Genomic DNA, 16,123 nt, shown 5'->3' with positions numbered 1-16,123 from the left:
GTGTAGTGAGGTGGGAGTCGGTCTCTTCTGCCAATTAATGAGCAATAGGACAAGAGCAAGTAGCCTCAAACCAGGGGAGGTTTAGATTGGAGATTAGGAAAAATTTCTTCACCAAAAGTGTTGTCAGGCACTGGAACAAGCTGCCCAGGGAAATAGTTGAGTCGGTGTTCCTGGAGGTATTTAAAAGACGTATAGATGTGGTGCTTAGGGACATGGTTTAGTGGTGGGCTTGGCAGTGCTAGGTTAATCATTAAGCTCTGATCTTAAAGGTCTTTTCCAACTTAAATGATTCTATGATTCTATTCTATGATTCTGTTTCTAAGGATTGAATGTTTCTTAGTCAAACTATTTGTAATTTTGATGAAGGTGATTTTTTTCCTAATGCTTTTTCAAAAGCTAAATATATACTGAAACTGCAGCTAGTACCTTCTCAAAGTAACATGGCGATAGCTACGGATTTCTGCCCACTAGGTACCACAGCAATGAAAAGATCATGTATTTCTTCATGCCTGTCAAAGAAAATGTTCAGGAACCAATCTGGAGACCCTTATTAAAACACTTGTCTGGTATTTTTTTTCAACACTATCAGCTGTTTTCTCCTATAGCTCTTCATAAATGGTGGTTTTGGGTTTCGTTTTGATTTAATGAACAATTTAGTTAATTTTTTTTTTTTATAAGGAAATTAAATGCCATGTCTGCAGCTACCAACTCTTTTTACGTAGAAATCCAGATATGAAGAGATATGTGAAACACTTTAGAACACATAATTTAAACGATTTGCTTAGAAGTCTTTCACGGTAATACAAAATGTTGTATTAAAATAATAGAGCTTTTTGTTACATACAGGTGGACTTTGTTTTATTAGGTGGGGATCTTTTTCATGACAACAAACCTTCCAGAAAAACAGTACACACTTGTTTGGAGACACTAAGAAAATACTGCATGGGTGATCGTCCTGTTCAGTTCGAAATTTTGAGTGATCAGGCAGTTAATTTTCATTATAGCAAGTAAGTATGTTCCTATAAATTATGATATAAGGTTTGGTTTGTGTATTGGGTGAACGTGTTGTGATTTTTATGGTGTGTATCCTCCATGACTGGAACCTTGAAGTTTTAGGCCTGTTTGTGTGGGATGTTTACATCCAGTTTACAGGATGACTTCACCTATCATCTTTTATAATCTAAGTCTATAAAGGAATGCACATAATTTTTTGAGAAACTTCTGAATGTGCTGTGACATTTGATACATTTATGTAACGTATCGTTTCTGTCCTGCAAGTACAATGTAAGTAGACCAATTTACATGAAGTGCTGTGGTAAAATCAGCAGAATTCTTTATGTGTAAACGAAGGTTGTACAGCCCAGTCCGCTGCTCTTGCACGTACCACACAACGTGGTGTACAATTCTATTCACAGACTTGCTCAAAAAAAATAGGATCTTTTTGCTACCCTGTTCCTAGTGGAAGTGTCATTCTAGTCCATGAATAAGAATCTTCTTACGCTGTGCAATTTAAGCTTATTCACAGCTATATAGTACTCATTTGTGCTGCTGTCGTCATGTATTTGTGATGACGTTCATTTGAAGAGAATATTGGGCATTGTCCACAAATTTGCAGATATAGTTTAACTTTTTTTTCCTCTTCTTCTTCAGGTTTCCGTGGGTGAACTATCAGGATGGAAATCTCAACATTTCTATTCCAATTTTTAGTATTCATGGCAATCATGATGATCCCACAGGGGTAATTATTATCATAATTGTACTATACTGTTATATTACAGAAATAATATTATAGAGATAGAGACTTGTATAGAAATACAGTTCTTGGAGAACAGGCTAATTTTAGTCAGTTGCTCCACTCTTCATGTAAATATTTTGTTGTATCTTTAGGAATTCTAATAATTAGTTACAACAAGTTAAATGTGACATTCAAAAAGAGAATGGAAAGAAGTTAAGGGATCTGTATGAACTATGTTTAAATTCTTAATTTATGTAGATTTCTGTCATTAAGAACAGAATCACTTTTCATGCCAAGAAATGTCAACCTTTTAGAAAGTTTCTAAAATGAATTTGATCTGTAGAGACTGAAAGCTTTTTTCTTAAAGAAGGGGAATTTTGATACTTTGCCTTGCGCATATGCAATTGATATGCATCTTACATTTTCAGGGAGGATAAGCTAATAATGATGAAATGCTAGCTTAAAAATCAATGACTAAAGGTTAGCAGGAAAAGGATATTTAGAAAGCAGCAAAACACATGTGCTGAATTAATAATTTTGCATTTTATATCAAATAGCAGTGTATCATGGAGATGAGTGTTTTAACAACAGACGTTTAACTTTGGACCTACTATGAAGTAGTTAGTTTAACCAGATAATTTTCTGTAGTAGTTTAGAGACTTTTGCTGTTTGGGATTTTGTTTTGTTTTGTTTTTCTGAATGATTTAATGTTTAATTTCATGTTGTTCAAATGAAACCAGACTTGTGAGGAAAAGGGAGTTGCTTCTGTACCCACAAGTACTAAAAAAAAAGCTAATATATGTGGCGGGGTTTTTCAACTGCAGCAGTTACTGAAAGAAAGATATTCTGTCTCCCTTTTGAGACTGCTTCACTTAGATTTTAAACACTAAATGTTCTATTCAAAATTTATATATTTGTTTCTTAATATTTTCTACAGACAGATGCACTGTGTGCGTTGGATATTTTAAGCTGTGCAGGATTGTTGAATCACTTTGGACGTTCACCTTCTGTGGAGAAAATAGATATTAGTCCTATTTTATTGCGTAAGGGTAGAACAAAAATTGCACTGTATGGCTTGGGTAAGTATTAGTCTGGTAAACTGTTCATGTATTACTGAAGCTCAAGAGGTCTAAATGAAGTTGCAACAAACATAGTGCTATAACAAACATGAAGGTAATGCTAAATTACAGCTTACCAATTCTGTGACAGTGTCAGGTTTCTCCTTCTGCTGCGTTGTCACTGGCTGACAGTGGGTTTTTTTGCTTTTATTTTAAAATAAATCCTTCAATAACTTTATTTCTATACTTTTATTGGTCTTAAATGAACCCTGCTTAAGTTGGCGATAGATAGTGCCTGTGTATCAAGTCAGGGCAATCACACTCTGAAATTCTCACTGTTGTGTATTGAGCTTACTTCCTCCTGTTTAGGTAAAACTTAAACACTGTACCATTTTGGTTATATTTAAAAACATAAACTGTCTGAGCAGAAACCTAATGTCTGACATGTCTGTCTGAAGTGGTTCGTAAGTAACATCTGTCACGGGTCACCTCGGTTTCTTTAAAGAAACTTATGGAGAGTTTCATATTTTAAAGGCGTTCTACAGTGGGTTTTCAACTTCAGTTTGTCCCTTTCTATTTTCTCCTCCACCTTCCCCTCTATCCTCACTTCTTCCTTAGAATGAATATGTTTGACAGCTTTCTGTCTAGAGAAGTTAACTATTAAGGTCTTAATTTTTCCCCCTTATTCTATGTCCAGTTATGAGTGCTTAAACACTTACTTTTATAGCTAGAAGTTAAGTACTAGTTGGCCGTGGCTTCATGCATTGAATGAGATACGTTAAAAGCTTGCTAGATGTTCTAAGGGTTAGTAAGTAGTGAGTGTTCTAAAAGCACAATACAAAATTTTTCAAAAAGCATTTCAATTTTTAATACCCAAAATCATTACTGGGAAATGCAACACCTTTTTAAGGTATGGGTGTTGCTGCATGAAAATATTCATGAGATGTTTCTTTGAGCTTGTGCCAGGATTATATACTCTCTTGACTTTCTCTGATTTAGAGAGCGCTCATTCTTATACAACATATATAAATGCATGATGAAATCTGGGTATGGATGGTTTGTTTTTTTTTTTTCTTTTTCCTTGTTAAAACCATCACCAAAATAATCAGTGACAAACAGTTCAGAAGTACTGCAGACTTTTTCCTGCTGCATGCAAAAATACAAAGCATGTTTAAGAACTCCTATCTCAATAGTATCTGTTTTTAGACTCCACCTTACAACAAAATATACTTCTCACTCTGTCAACAAGAAACAAAACGCCTCTTCTAATATTTTTAATTCTGCCCATAGTCAGTTGTTTGGCACAGGAAACTGGCAAGAGTAAAGGTAGATTTCGTGTTAAAATGTCTTATTTTCACAAGTCTATCTAGTAAAATAGCCAATTTATACTTTGATCTTTTCAAATTCATAATCATGCGTCAGACTTCTTAGGTCATGAAAAGGAAGATCTGATCTTGCCACAAAGTTGTATTCTTCATGCTTTTTTAAATAGAGTTGCTAATAAAAATACTGTAAAATAAAGAGTTGATTTACCACACAAAAATGATTTAATTTTTTGTTTTGTCCACTCCAGGAGCTATTCCAGATGAGAGGTTGTATCGTATGTTTGTCAATAAACAAGTGACCATGCTGAGACCAAAGGAAGATGAAGATAATTGGTTTAACTTGTTTGTGATTCATCAAAATAGGTAACAGTGTTGAATGAATTATGGTGATTTTTAAACTTACTGTGTTTCTTCATTAAAGTACCTTGAAAGGGATAGATGAGAAAGTCAGCTATGCTAGTCAGTGCTTCTTGTGAGCAGCTGATTTCTTAAGATTTTCCCAAATGAAAGCATTGTTTTACAGCTCTTCTTACAGAAGAATCATAAAGGAAAAGAGTTGAAATAAATGAGTTAGGAATGTTGGGAAATCTCTTCCCAAACTCTTATAGTTAGTGGCAGTGGAGGGTTTGTAGTATAATATGCATATAATTAAATCTTGTCTGCTTGTTAGAGCTGAAAGAGCACTAAACTTCATACTGTATTTTCTATCCTTGTTTGAATCCTAATTTGGCAAGTACTGTATCTTCCCTTGCATGCTGTACTTTACAGTTTCTCTTGAATAGAGGGTAGGTAGCATGTGTTCTTTCTGCATACACACGTCTCCAAGCAGTGGCAGTAGGAACAGGCAGAGTTCTTTTCCAAAGCCTTTCTTACAGGTTTTCCTGATTAAAAGTGCAATCCTCATGTGCAATTAACAGTGAGGCAGAAGGAAACAAATATGGCTCAGATAACCCGGTGTCCTGATCTCCCCAGTAGGCTGGAGGAGCTCACTCCTCCTCCATCTCCTCTCTCTTCTGGAAGGAGACGGGGGGTGGTGTGTGCAATGTCGGTTTAATTCAGTGGTTTTTACACCAGCATTTAAAAAAAAAAAAAAAGACCATGAGGTGTTATAAAAGCATTCACATGGATGAAACCCTGAAGTCTTGCAAGCCAAGTAAGAAGAAAAGGGAGATCCAAATAAAAGGAAGGGAGCAGGAAAGAATGAGCTGTGTGAGTTGCCTTTTTGTTTAATCAAACACTTTAAACAATTGCATAAGGAATAAATGTGAAGAATGCCTGTATTTTTGCTGGAGTTTCTATATCACTTTAAGTCAAACTGGTATTTTTCTCCTCCTTCATTTCCCCCCTTGCCCACCCATCACTGTACACATTCTAATTATTTTTCTCTTTTCTTGAACAGGAGCAAACATGGAGCTACCAACTACATTCCAGAGCAGTTTCTAGATGACTTTATTAATCTTGTTGTGTGGGGTCATGAACATGAGTGCAAAATAGCTCCATGCCAAAATGAACAGCAACGTTTCTATGTTTCTCAGCCAGGAAGTTCAGTGGTGACATCTCTGTCCCCTGGAGAAGCTGTGAAGAAGTGTGTGATCCTTTCTTTTTGTTCTTGTTTATCCCTTGCCTTATGTCTCTTGTGTGTTCTGTTGAGAAAGAAAAAATACTTCTATTAAGTATGAAAGGACGTGTGTTATAGTGTGGATTAGCTTCAGAGCATGACATGACAAATGAAGTAGATGGAATCAGTGCCTAGAATAACTTCTGCTTTACTTAGGATTAAACCTAACATTTGAAGCAAATGGAACTTAGCTAAGAGGAGTTACACCCTGATAAATTGGAATACAAGGAGCTGTGTACATTTAGGGAATAACCATAATATAAATATAATAGAAGTTTGGCAGGGCCAGCCCTGAAGTACAGATCCAAGAACTTCCTATAGCTTTTGAACTTTTGTCCCTGAAAAGTAAACATGAATTTAAAACAAATCTTTATACTGTAGTCCTCTTAAGTTTATCTTCTAGTAAGTTTCCTTTCTCCTTCTAGACACATTGGTTTGCTGCATGTTAAAGGAAAAAAAATGAAAATGCAGAAGATTGCTCTAGAGACAGTGCGAACTTTCCACATGGAGGATATTGTTCTAGCCGATCATCCAGATCTTTTTAATCCTGACAATCCTAAAGTCACTCAGGCAATACAAGCATTCTGCATGGAAAAGGTAACTCGTAATGCTATATAGATAACAGTGTATGGACAAAGAATGGGATCTGTGACTGGTTTTGAGACTGGAGGATGAGAAATCTTGTGTCTTGCCCTGTATTATTTGAGAAGGACTTAGGCAGTGTTTCCATAGGAAGCTGATTCTGTGACATTCACTGCAGCCTTGGCTGCCAGATTCTATGACTGGGATGAGCTATTAAAGTAGGCTGGAACTGCTTTATGGGGGTCCATATCGTCTTTGTACAAAAACACCTACCTAAGAGTTGGTCAGTGTTGGGTGTGCACTTTGGAACCAGCATAAATGCATGCACGTAAACCCTGAGAGCTAGGCTGTGCAGTGTGAAGTGGCAGAAGTAACTAAGCCGGTTTATTAATTGCTCTTGGTTCTTAGGTCTGTGTTAAGTCTCTTCCTGCTTTTCCCTGGAACTAGAAATTTAGCAAAGGATAATGGCTCTAAAGTAAATAGTATGAGTGATCAGTGATGTAGATGCTGCTGGACTATGCTATATCTGATGGTCTTTAAGGTCCCTTCCAACCAAACCATTCTATAATTATTTATTTTTAATAGCTCCCCCCTGCTGCTGGATGTATTTTAAATTATACTTGAAGCATTCAGGCATCTGTAAAAGAACAAAGTGGAACTGAATTTCTAATTCTGCTTCACAGGTTGAATTGATGCTGGACAATGCAGAAAGAGAACGCTTGGGAAATCCACGCCAGCCAGAGAAGCCTCTCATAAGATTACGAGTAAGAAATTGTTCAGTTTGAATTGCTTTGTTTTGAAAGGTCACTGTGAAAAGTTTCAAAGCAAAATCATGCTTTTTGTATAAACATGTAATATATAAAATTTCTTACTGTGTACAGGCAAATATAAATCACCTTCATACCATGATTCTGTTTAACTGTGGTATAACTACTATTCTGCAGTAAAGGACGAGATTGGTCGTAAGTGTCCTTCGCTGCTGGTCTGAGTAAGGGCATCAAAAGTGGCTATTTACAGAGAAGTTTTTCTTAAGTCGTATTGCCCTGTGTTTGTTCCTAACCTAATTTGTGTAGACTTTACTGAACACTAGTAAATGAAACAAGTTAGGAACAAGTTATGAATCTGGGCTATTATTAGCTATTCTGTTAATATTATTATTAGCTATTATTATCCATTAACTATTCTGCATAGTATGGTAAAGCATTAATTTTAGGTTAACTTATTTTTTACTTTCATTTTTCCTTTGAAGGAAAAACTCATCTTGATTTGTGTGGCTTCTCTGTTTCTGTTTGTTTCATATTTTAATTTTTCCTTTCCTCTCTTAGGTTGATTATGCAGGTGGCTTCGAACCATTCAGTGTACATCGTTTTAGCCAGAAGTACGTGGATAGGGTGGCTAACCCAAAAGACATCATCCACTTTTTCAGGCATCGTGAACAAAAAGAGAAAAATGGTAATTATAAAGGAAGGAATCATTGGCTTGCCTTGGTTTTCATTCTTCCTTTATTTTGTTACCCAGCACTTGCAAAGGCTTGGTGTCTACCTTCTAATGTGTTGTAGGACGAGTAAAGATGGATAGCCTCATTTAAGAGTATATATTACACAAGTAGTTCTTTTCTATTTCTGGGTTTGTCTAAAATTCTGATATTCAGCACAGCATCTTCTGACAGTTATTCATAAATAATTCCTTTTTCTTTGGCCCCAAACCATATTGAGTTGCTTATAGTAATACATACAGCCCCATACCAGACCGAGTTACTCCGTGATTCTATGATAATTACCGTGAAAGGCATTAAACGTCTCACTTCTGAGACTTCTCAGAATGAGGTGGTTGGTTTTGGGTACTCTGCAGGTAAAGAGATGGGTGTTGTGCTTTTTCCCTTTGTTTTTTAATTTTATTGCTGTAGTAGTTAATTTGTTTATACCTAAAATAATAATGAAGGGGATGGGCTTGAGAGATGTTTGTATATTTAAAAGAAAAAAAAAACCAGGTCCAAATGTATGACAGGATTTTGTTTGCCCTAATTAATCATGTGTATGAGGTGCTCTTGGCTTGTGTGTTCCAGGTATGTCTCTATTCAAGCATTTGTGCAAAACAAATAATAGCTGTTACTATTGTAGCATTTCTCACTGTGCCTAGAATTTTAAATAAATGGTTAATAGATGCCCAAATACTGGATTTGTAATAGTTGCTAATGAAGATACAGCTTGCACAAGAACATACTGTACTAAAGAGCTGTTAATATTTCACATTAGTGCATTGTAAGTACTCCAATTCCATTGACAGTTTTTACTTACACGGTCAGTTTTTATCAAGTTCAAAACATCGTGTTTCATGAATAAAAACTACTTTTAGTGAGTTGTTTTTTTTTTTAATTATATTGTACTGATCTTGTTTTATTTTGCTTTGTTTTTTTTTTAATAGTTGTGTAATCTCATTAACAGTTTTGGAATACAAGATAACTACCACATCTGTCACCATGTTTCATCAATACATTTTAATTTTCCTACTTAACGTGCATGTCAGTTTCAGGAAGGGAATGTAAAAAGAATACGATGGTTCCTTGCATTGCTTTATTAGATATCCCCTAATACAAGGGAGGTGACTAATAAAGCAGTTAAAATTTTCAGTGCATGTGCACATAATACTATGGTTCAGTACAGGTGGTTAAGACTTCCTGAGCTCAGAAGTTGTTACTACTTATTTTGTTGTAGCTGCTTATATAGCAAGGCTAACAAAACGGTGATTTGTGCTTGCATGTAGCAGATGTCTGGAAACAGTCTGTAGTCACTTGATACTGCTTTGCATGGTGTGTGGTAACCTCAGTTGATTATCCCTTTCATTCTTCGGTCATTCCTACCTTGCTGCCCGAGAATGGGGCAGCCTTAAAGAGCTGTGGACATTTTCTACTGAAAATCAGTCAGCGTGCTGTGGAGGAAAATTTCTTCTCTAGTAATAGAGTTACTTATAAAAAAACCCTTGTGCTTTGATGGATCCTTTGATTTTCTTCCATTTGTGATCTTCCAGAGTTTGATTATAATAACTTTCAGGATTAGTGTTCAATTTATGATTCCAGACATTTGGTAGTTAGAACACTTTGTGTCTGCTAGAGGTGGTGTTTAGTTCTACAGTTACTGCATCCGTTATGTTTACCTGTGTTTCCAGACAATAGGCTCCACAGTTCGAATAAAAAACCTTTAGGTATAAAAGGGACCACAACTCTTAAGAGGCCTATATTAACCTTTTTTCCTATTACTGTCAGTGGGATGGTAATAATTAAAAGCTGCAAATGTGTGTGACAGTGCCACTGTGCTTTTCTATTCTAGACAGTGATTTTAATTTTGGAAAACTGGTTAGCAGACCTGCTTCTGAGGGGATGACGCTGAGGGTGGAAGACCTTGTAAAGCAGTATTTTCAGACAGCGGAGAAGGTATCTTTCTAACTTATATGTTTGGTTTTTTTAATGGAATATCATCTTTTTATCTTTTTTTGCTTCCTTAATGGAAGTGTGCCCTGAAAGACTCTGAAATTCACCAAGAAGTGAATTTATTTCCTGTATAACTGTGTGTGAATTTCTGTATGAAGTATATGTCTTAGGTTAACAAGTAACTGTTGTACATAGGTTGTATAGGGTATGTGAACACATGCTGGTTTGAGAACATTGTGATAACTCTGCACGTGAACTTCCAGTGTCTGCTCTGTACTAAATGACGTCATGTTCTTACAGGAGGAAAATGTGAGACAGCATGCTCCGAGTGAGAAGCTACCTTAATTTACTATAAGGTCAATGTCAGGCTGTACCGTTTACTATTACCAGCTGACTTGGAGTAACTTGTTACTTTGCAGTATATTTGTGTCCTCAGACATAGTGCAATTCTACCTTATACTTAAAGCAGAGCAGGGAGAAGGAAGAAAGCCCCCCAATAGTTTGCTTTCTCCCTACCTTTTCATTAAACCGGATTTATTTCCCTTTCCTGACACCAGGGCAGTAACATCTGAGAGGTAAAAAATAATAATCAGTGAGTCAGGTGCCCAAATGTTTGATCTAGATGGCCAAGCATAACTTTCAGAAGCTACTTCAGAACATGCGTTAGAGAAAGTCATTAGAGCAAGGATTCCTGATGTAAAGATCCCCCAGATTATATCATCTTGCCTAACCTTAGACACATGTTAGGTGTCAGTATTAGAATGGTGTAAATCATGCCCTGGAAGGGCTATTTGCCTTCCAAATATGATAGTGAACCCAAGGTCACTAGTTCAGAAGTAGGTACTTCTTTGAATGTGTGCCACCCCTAAGTCCCATGGGGAGGGGTAGCAGTGTCAAAGACAGGGCACTGTGTTATTCTATAAAAATAAATTTTACTTTTAATCTCTTTTCCTCCCTTGTTCTGCAAAATTGTCCCTGTTACACCATCTTCCCAATTTGTTTGTATGTTCTTGTATAAACGGCTCAGTTACTGTTCCCTGCATTGGAGGCCTGCTTCATCAGCTCAATACCTGCAAAGACTTGAAAGAATCCGTTGATGTTCTGGGAAGGCTTGCAGTAGGGGGATAGTATGTTTTGAGTTAACACTGGTGATGAAAGAAGGAGGGAGGGAAAAGCATGTTGCACCCCAAAATGATGATAGGGTTCTTAAACATTGTGTTAAGATAGCTTGTGCTTCAGGCTTTGCTAGACACCTGATCTTGTCTGATTAGGGAAACAAAAGAGTCCTTGGACCTTGAGGTGGGACAAGGCTGTAGTTGAATATTCAAAAAATGTTAGACCAAAAACGTCTAAAAACTACCAGCCTCTGTTCAGTTTCAGTGTTGCTGATAAGCTGAGGCCTGGGAATTAAAATCACTGCTATTTGTCTCTTTAGCAAGCTTTTTATTTTTTTTCCTTTGGAAGAAAACTTAGTTGCTGAAAGTCAACATGAAAGTTCTGCATCATTACAATCAGTAACTCTTTTGAGATGCTTTTTTTTTTTTGTAAACTTATTTTATAATAGCTGTAAAATTTATTCCACTGCGCAGCATTATATCAGGGAGGTTTTATGCTTCCGATACAACCCTCAAAACAGTTCCTAAAGGACACGTGGAAGGATCAAAAATCATTAATAAGCACCTATAATGCTTATTACTAAGAAATTGTGCTGTAGTTTGCAGACAAAATAGGCTGCTGTTTAAACATTACTATCCATAAGGGGGTTTCATTCTCAGAGTGCCTCTTCTTACTGTTGGGAAGGAGGGTAGAGAAGAGAATGGCTGCGAAACACCACCAGTAGCATCTACTACTTTTACTAATTAGTGTTCGTAGTATTATCTTAATGTAGAATATCTTGATGAATATCATCTCACTTGATGAATATGTGAGAACTATTGGTATTTACAGAATTGCATTTCAGTAGAGTAGACTTCTGCTTAATAGCTCTTAATGCTTCGTAATAATAATTTGTCCTGCTCTGTAACTGCCATTTTAGAATTTTACAGTAAAACTGAGTAATTTAGCATCTGTCATAATTCAGGACCTGTTTTTAATAGTGGTTTTATGTCTCTGCAAGTTGATCTTTAGTTTAAAAAAGGGAGGGGAACTAAGAAAGAATACAGTTTACCTTTTCTCAGCCATACATTTCAGACAAATTATTTTAGATATGAGTAGCAGTATGGTTTCTTTACTGTTTGTGAACTTTTTTCTTTGACAAGTGTGGAAAATACTCTGTTAAGTAGATGCTAGTAGCAAGAGGGTTGTGACTATATTATGATGAGTAACATGTTTGTTTATTGCTGTACTTTTCTCTGATTGAAATCTTCAGTGCACATTACTATTTTTGGAACCAACTTAATGTAATATTTATCTGAAACGGCAGGAATATTGCTCACTTTCTTTGATGGCAGATGCTTCTTAACAAAATGTTTTCCCCAATTATAAAGAAAGTACAGCTTTCACTTCTAACTGAAAGAGGAATGGGAGAAGCAGTGCAGGAGTTTGTGGACAAGGAGGAAAAAGATGCCATAGAAGAGTTGGTGAAATTTCAACTGGAAAAAACACAGAGGTTTCTTAAGGAACGTCGTACTGATGCAGAGGAAGGAAAAATAGACGAGGAGGTAATATTCTGTTAATGTCAATTCCTTAGGACAGGTCAAGACAGATAGTAGAAAAAACAGTGCTCAAACCTGGTTTAATAGATTTGCCTGTGTATAGAGAATGGCCAACACTCACCTCTAGTAATTTTCTGGAACTAATAAATACGCTGATGAAGTTTCACATACATAGTTTAAAACCTTGTATTGAAAATGGGGTTTAGGTATGCTTCTACTGATTCTGACTTTATTTCCACACGCATGCATACAAAAGATCTGTCATGCTAATATATGTAGAACTCTCTCTCTCTGTCTCCCTCCTCTGTGAGTAAGGTGGTAGATATAACCTCTTAGCTTTTTCACATTGGCTTAGGGAAGAGTACAAGAACAGGGCAAGCATAAAGGAAACTTATCATTCAGGTGCTCTACTAGCTTCTAACTGCTTGCAGCTCAGGGTGTCCCAGAGACAAACCTGGTTTATGTGTATCTAGTAACCCTTAATAGACTTCTCTGTCAACTTGTTGAGCTTCCACATGAGCCCATGGATTCAGTTGTAATATTCAAGCATTGTATGACAAGTTGTTCTGCAGCTTAGCTGTGCACTGTGTAAAGAATAAGTTGGGGAGGTGGGAAGGTTACACCTGCCTGTTTTCTTGCTGATTGCTTTAATTCATGAGGGATTGAAAGAGACCATAAACAATCAGTGCCTGTAGGCTTTCTGTGCCACTTTGGGAGGTTTTTTGTTTGTCTTTTGGACTAATACCTTCTTTTCCTCTCACTCGTCATATCTTTTTCCATACTTGACAAGTTGAGCTTTCTTAGTTGTAAACATGTTGCAACATTTGTCTCTTCTCAATATCGTTGTTTTCTATCTTGCTTCTTCATCTCTACCCCTTCTTTTCCAGTTACTCATATTTCACTGTCCCTTACTGTCAAATTACATATACTCTCCTTCTCTTGAACATGGTATCTTCTACTTTTCGGCATGTCCAAAGCTTTTTTTTCTCCCCAGTGATGTAGCTCCAGTTATTAATAGAATGTGAGATTCTTAAACTGTAGGACAGCATGAAAAGGCTCTGAACAACCTTGTTCAGTTATTCTTGTGCTCTTCTTCACCTCTCATATGAGCTTGACTTAATAATTCAGTGATCAAGACTTCTCACTTACTGTGTTTTGACTATTGTGTGAAATCAACTGCTATTTTGATGGGAACTGTTTTGTTGGGTTTTTTTTAATTCAGGTGCGAAAATTCCGGGAGAGTAGAAAAAAGAATGCCGAAGAAGAAGATGAGGAAGTTCGTGAGGTAAGTTCTTTGAATTTTGAACATAGACTGAAGAATGGAATGGTGACTTCTGCATATGAGTGAAGTCACTGAGCAATACTTTAACTTGTCCTTGCCAAAAAGTGCCTGTCTGCCTAGGGCAGATTAGTAAGTCTTTTTTAAATCTTCCTCGGTATAATATGTGTCTAAGCTACTGATCGATTTGGCTTTTGAGATCTCTTTTCTTGTGCAAATTTGTGAACCTGAATATCCGATTGTTCTTACTTTGAACTGAGTTTAGACCAGGCAGGTGACTTTGAGAGATCTCTCAGCTTAAACTCTTTGTGATCCCATCACCAGTGGACATGTGGATGGGCTGTATTCAGTGATATTACTGGAACAAATTGGTGTTATTGATAAACCTTTAGGTACTGTTGTCCTCATCAGCAGTGTTAGATCTTAGAGTCTTAGATCTCCCAGACAGTCATATCTAGATTGCGTTTGTTTTTCTAAAGAGAATTATAAATCACTGACATTGATACTCATTTCCCTTTGCAAGCTTTATGGGACTGGAATGAAATTTTGAGAAAAAAGACACCTGAAGTGAGATTCAGTTGTCCTAATCTGAGATACCTTCACATGAACTAGTTATCTTAAGCACCCGCTGTCATCCATGAAGATCAAGGCAAAGGAGCCCAGAGGGTGCTTCCTCTGAGCAGATGTACATAGCTGACGTAGGATGACCTGAGCTGTTCACCAAACTCCACTGACAATGTATCGTATTAACTGGCTCCATTCTGTTATCAGAGCTTAGCTAACTACTTTGTATGTCCACACCTAAATTAAATAGACTAAATACTGTCCCTGCTTTTTGACAGACTTCGTTGCCTTCCATAATGCTGTGGATTTAGGTCTTCTAAGCCTCAGTGGTAGAACTACTTACCAGAACTGGGATTTACCAATGGTGCGTTTCGTCATTTAACATTCTTTTTCTATAGCACTTATTGCTCCATTTTAGGCGATGACCAGGGCTAGAGCCCACAGATCTGAAGATGCAGTTCTTGTCACAGCCTCCAGTGATGAAGAACTCATGGATATGGGAATGAAAGGCACTGGTGATTCAGATGATGGCCTTCCTGCAACACTGAGCCGAGGAAGGGGTTGGGCAAGAGGTAGGGCAAGAGGCGCAAGAGGACAAAATTCAAGAGGTCAGAATTCATCGGCAAGAGGTTCATCTCGAAGGGGAAGAGGTAAGAAAAACTTCATATTCTTTGTACTGCAGTCACTGACTTTTTTTTCTTTAAAAGGTCACTCTCTTCTGATGCTTCCATCAAGTGGAAATTTGTTGTTTAAGGACTCTTACTGGAAAAAAAAATTCTTCACAAATATTTTTGGTATCATATTACATATGGTTGACTGCCTTACGAGGCTTAAGTTGTGACTTTTTCACAGGGTGATTAAAAGAAAAATATCTTGCTTCCCAACTATGGAAACATCGTAGACTCTTAAAAGATACATTATTGGGAAGGTCTGTGCAATGAAGTGCATGGATAAACCTTTGTTACTGCTAAAGGTAATGCATTTGATCAGTATAGAGAGGAGGTGCAGATTGTCTCTGTAGTAATGCAATTTAGAACAGACTTCATTGTTTTTAGTGACTGAGAAAATGGAGAGTGTTTCCTAAGCGAAATGAATTAAATACCTCCTTGGCTATGTGTGATTGTGTCCTTTACAGTGATCGCAGTACTGCCATTATATATGTATTTCCATTATATATAAATATATATATATATAAGTAAAAAAAGAAAAGATGGGCTCTTGCAGTAATATACTCCTTTGAGTTATCTCAGTAATACGCTCAAAGGTCTAAGAGCAGGATGAGTTGAAACAAAAGCAGTCATCTTAGGATTTGGTTAATGCCTTTTAACTAGTTCTGTGAGCGTGTGCTTCAACACTGTTGTGATCCCATCAGAGCAGGGGGTGCGTGTGTGTCGGGGGGGACGGGTGTTAAGAGGCTGTGCCTGTGGAGCTTTGAATGCTTGACCCAGAGCAGTTCTTCTGCATGTAAGGAGGGCTTTGATTCAAGGAAGAAAGTGAAGGAATAAAAAGGAATGTAGGTTTTTAAGTGACTTCCCACTCAGTAATGATAGACCAAAGGGGAAAAAAAAATAGCCACTGAACAAATTTACATATTGTTTATTATCCCTACAGGAAGCACTAGCCAAGAGTCAGCTACTAGCAGCAGAACCTACAAGCCTGTATCTGTGCCTGCCAAGAATATGTCTATCGTGGATGGTAGGCCTTCAATCTGTCCATTGTGCTAATCTGTTCTCTCTCAAATTGTAATGAAGGTCTTTATTTAGTGATGAAGTGTCTTAATTGCCTTTATTTCTATTAGTTCTATTCAGCTGTGAGAGATTCTTTTGATTCTAATGAAATAGAGTAACTAACAGTGATGAGAGAAAGAAAAATGGAGGGGGG

General features: G+C 36.9%; 1 protein-coding gene across 1 annotated transcript in view; it reads left to right on the top strand.

Annotated features, from left to right (window-relative positions):
- Positions 1–846: 846 nt before the first annotated feature.
- The window catches only part of MRE11A (MRE11 meiotic recombination 11 homolog A (S. cerevisiae)), a gene marked incomplete at its 5' end in the record, with an annotated part of 18,459 nt that continues 3,182 nt past the window's right edge, over positions 847–16,123 (top strand). Inside the window, 13 exons of the mRNA XM_009704592.1 lie at positions 847–1,007; positions 1,651–1,738; positions 2,673–2,814; positions 4,367–4,481; positions 5,518–5,703; positions 6,162–6,333; positions 7,002–7,082; positions 7,644–7,770; positions 9,645–9,748; positions 12,232–12,405; positions 13,622–13,684; positions 14,661–14,892; positions 15,854–15,937. Coding sequence (XP_009702894.1) covers positions 847–1,007; positions 1,651–1,738; positions 2,673–2,814; positions 4,367–4,481; positions 5,518–5,703; positions 6,162–6,333; positions 7,002–7,082; positions 7,644–7,770; positions 9,645–9,748; positions 12,232–12,405; positions 13,622–13,684; positions 14,661–14,892; positions 15,854–15,937 — 1,729 coding nt within the window. The remainder of the gene's footprint in view (positions 1,008–1,650; positions 1,739–2,672; positions 2,815–4,366; positions 4,482–5,517; positions 5,704–6,161; positions 6,334–7,001; positions 7,083–7,643; positions 7,771–9,644; positions 9,749–12,231; positions 12,406–13,621; positions 13,685–14,660; positions 14,893–15,853; positions 15,938–16,123) is intronic.

The sequence above is a fragment of the Cariama cristata genome, unplaced genomic scaffold, assembly GCF_000690535.1.
Source record: "Cariama cristata isolate BGI_N322 unplaced genomic scaffold, ASM69053v1 scaffold1120, whole genome shotgun sequence".
Taxonomy (NCBI): domain Eukaryota; kingdom Metazoa; phylum Chordata; class Aves; order Cariamiformes; family Cariamidae; genus Cariama; species Cariama cristata.
This window is presented reverse-complemented; position numbering and strand designations above follow the sequence as displayed.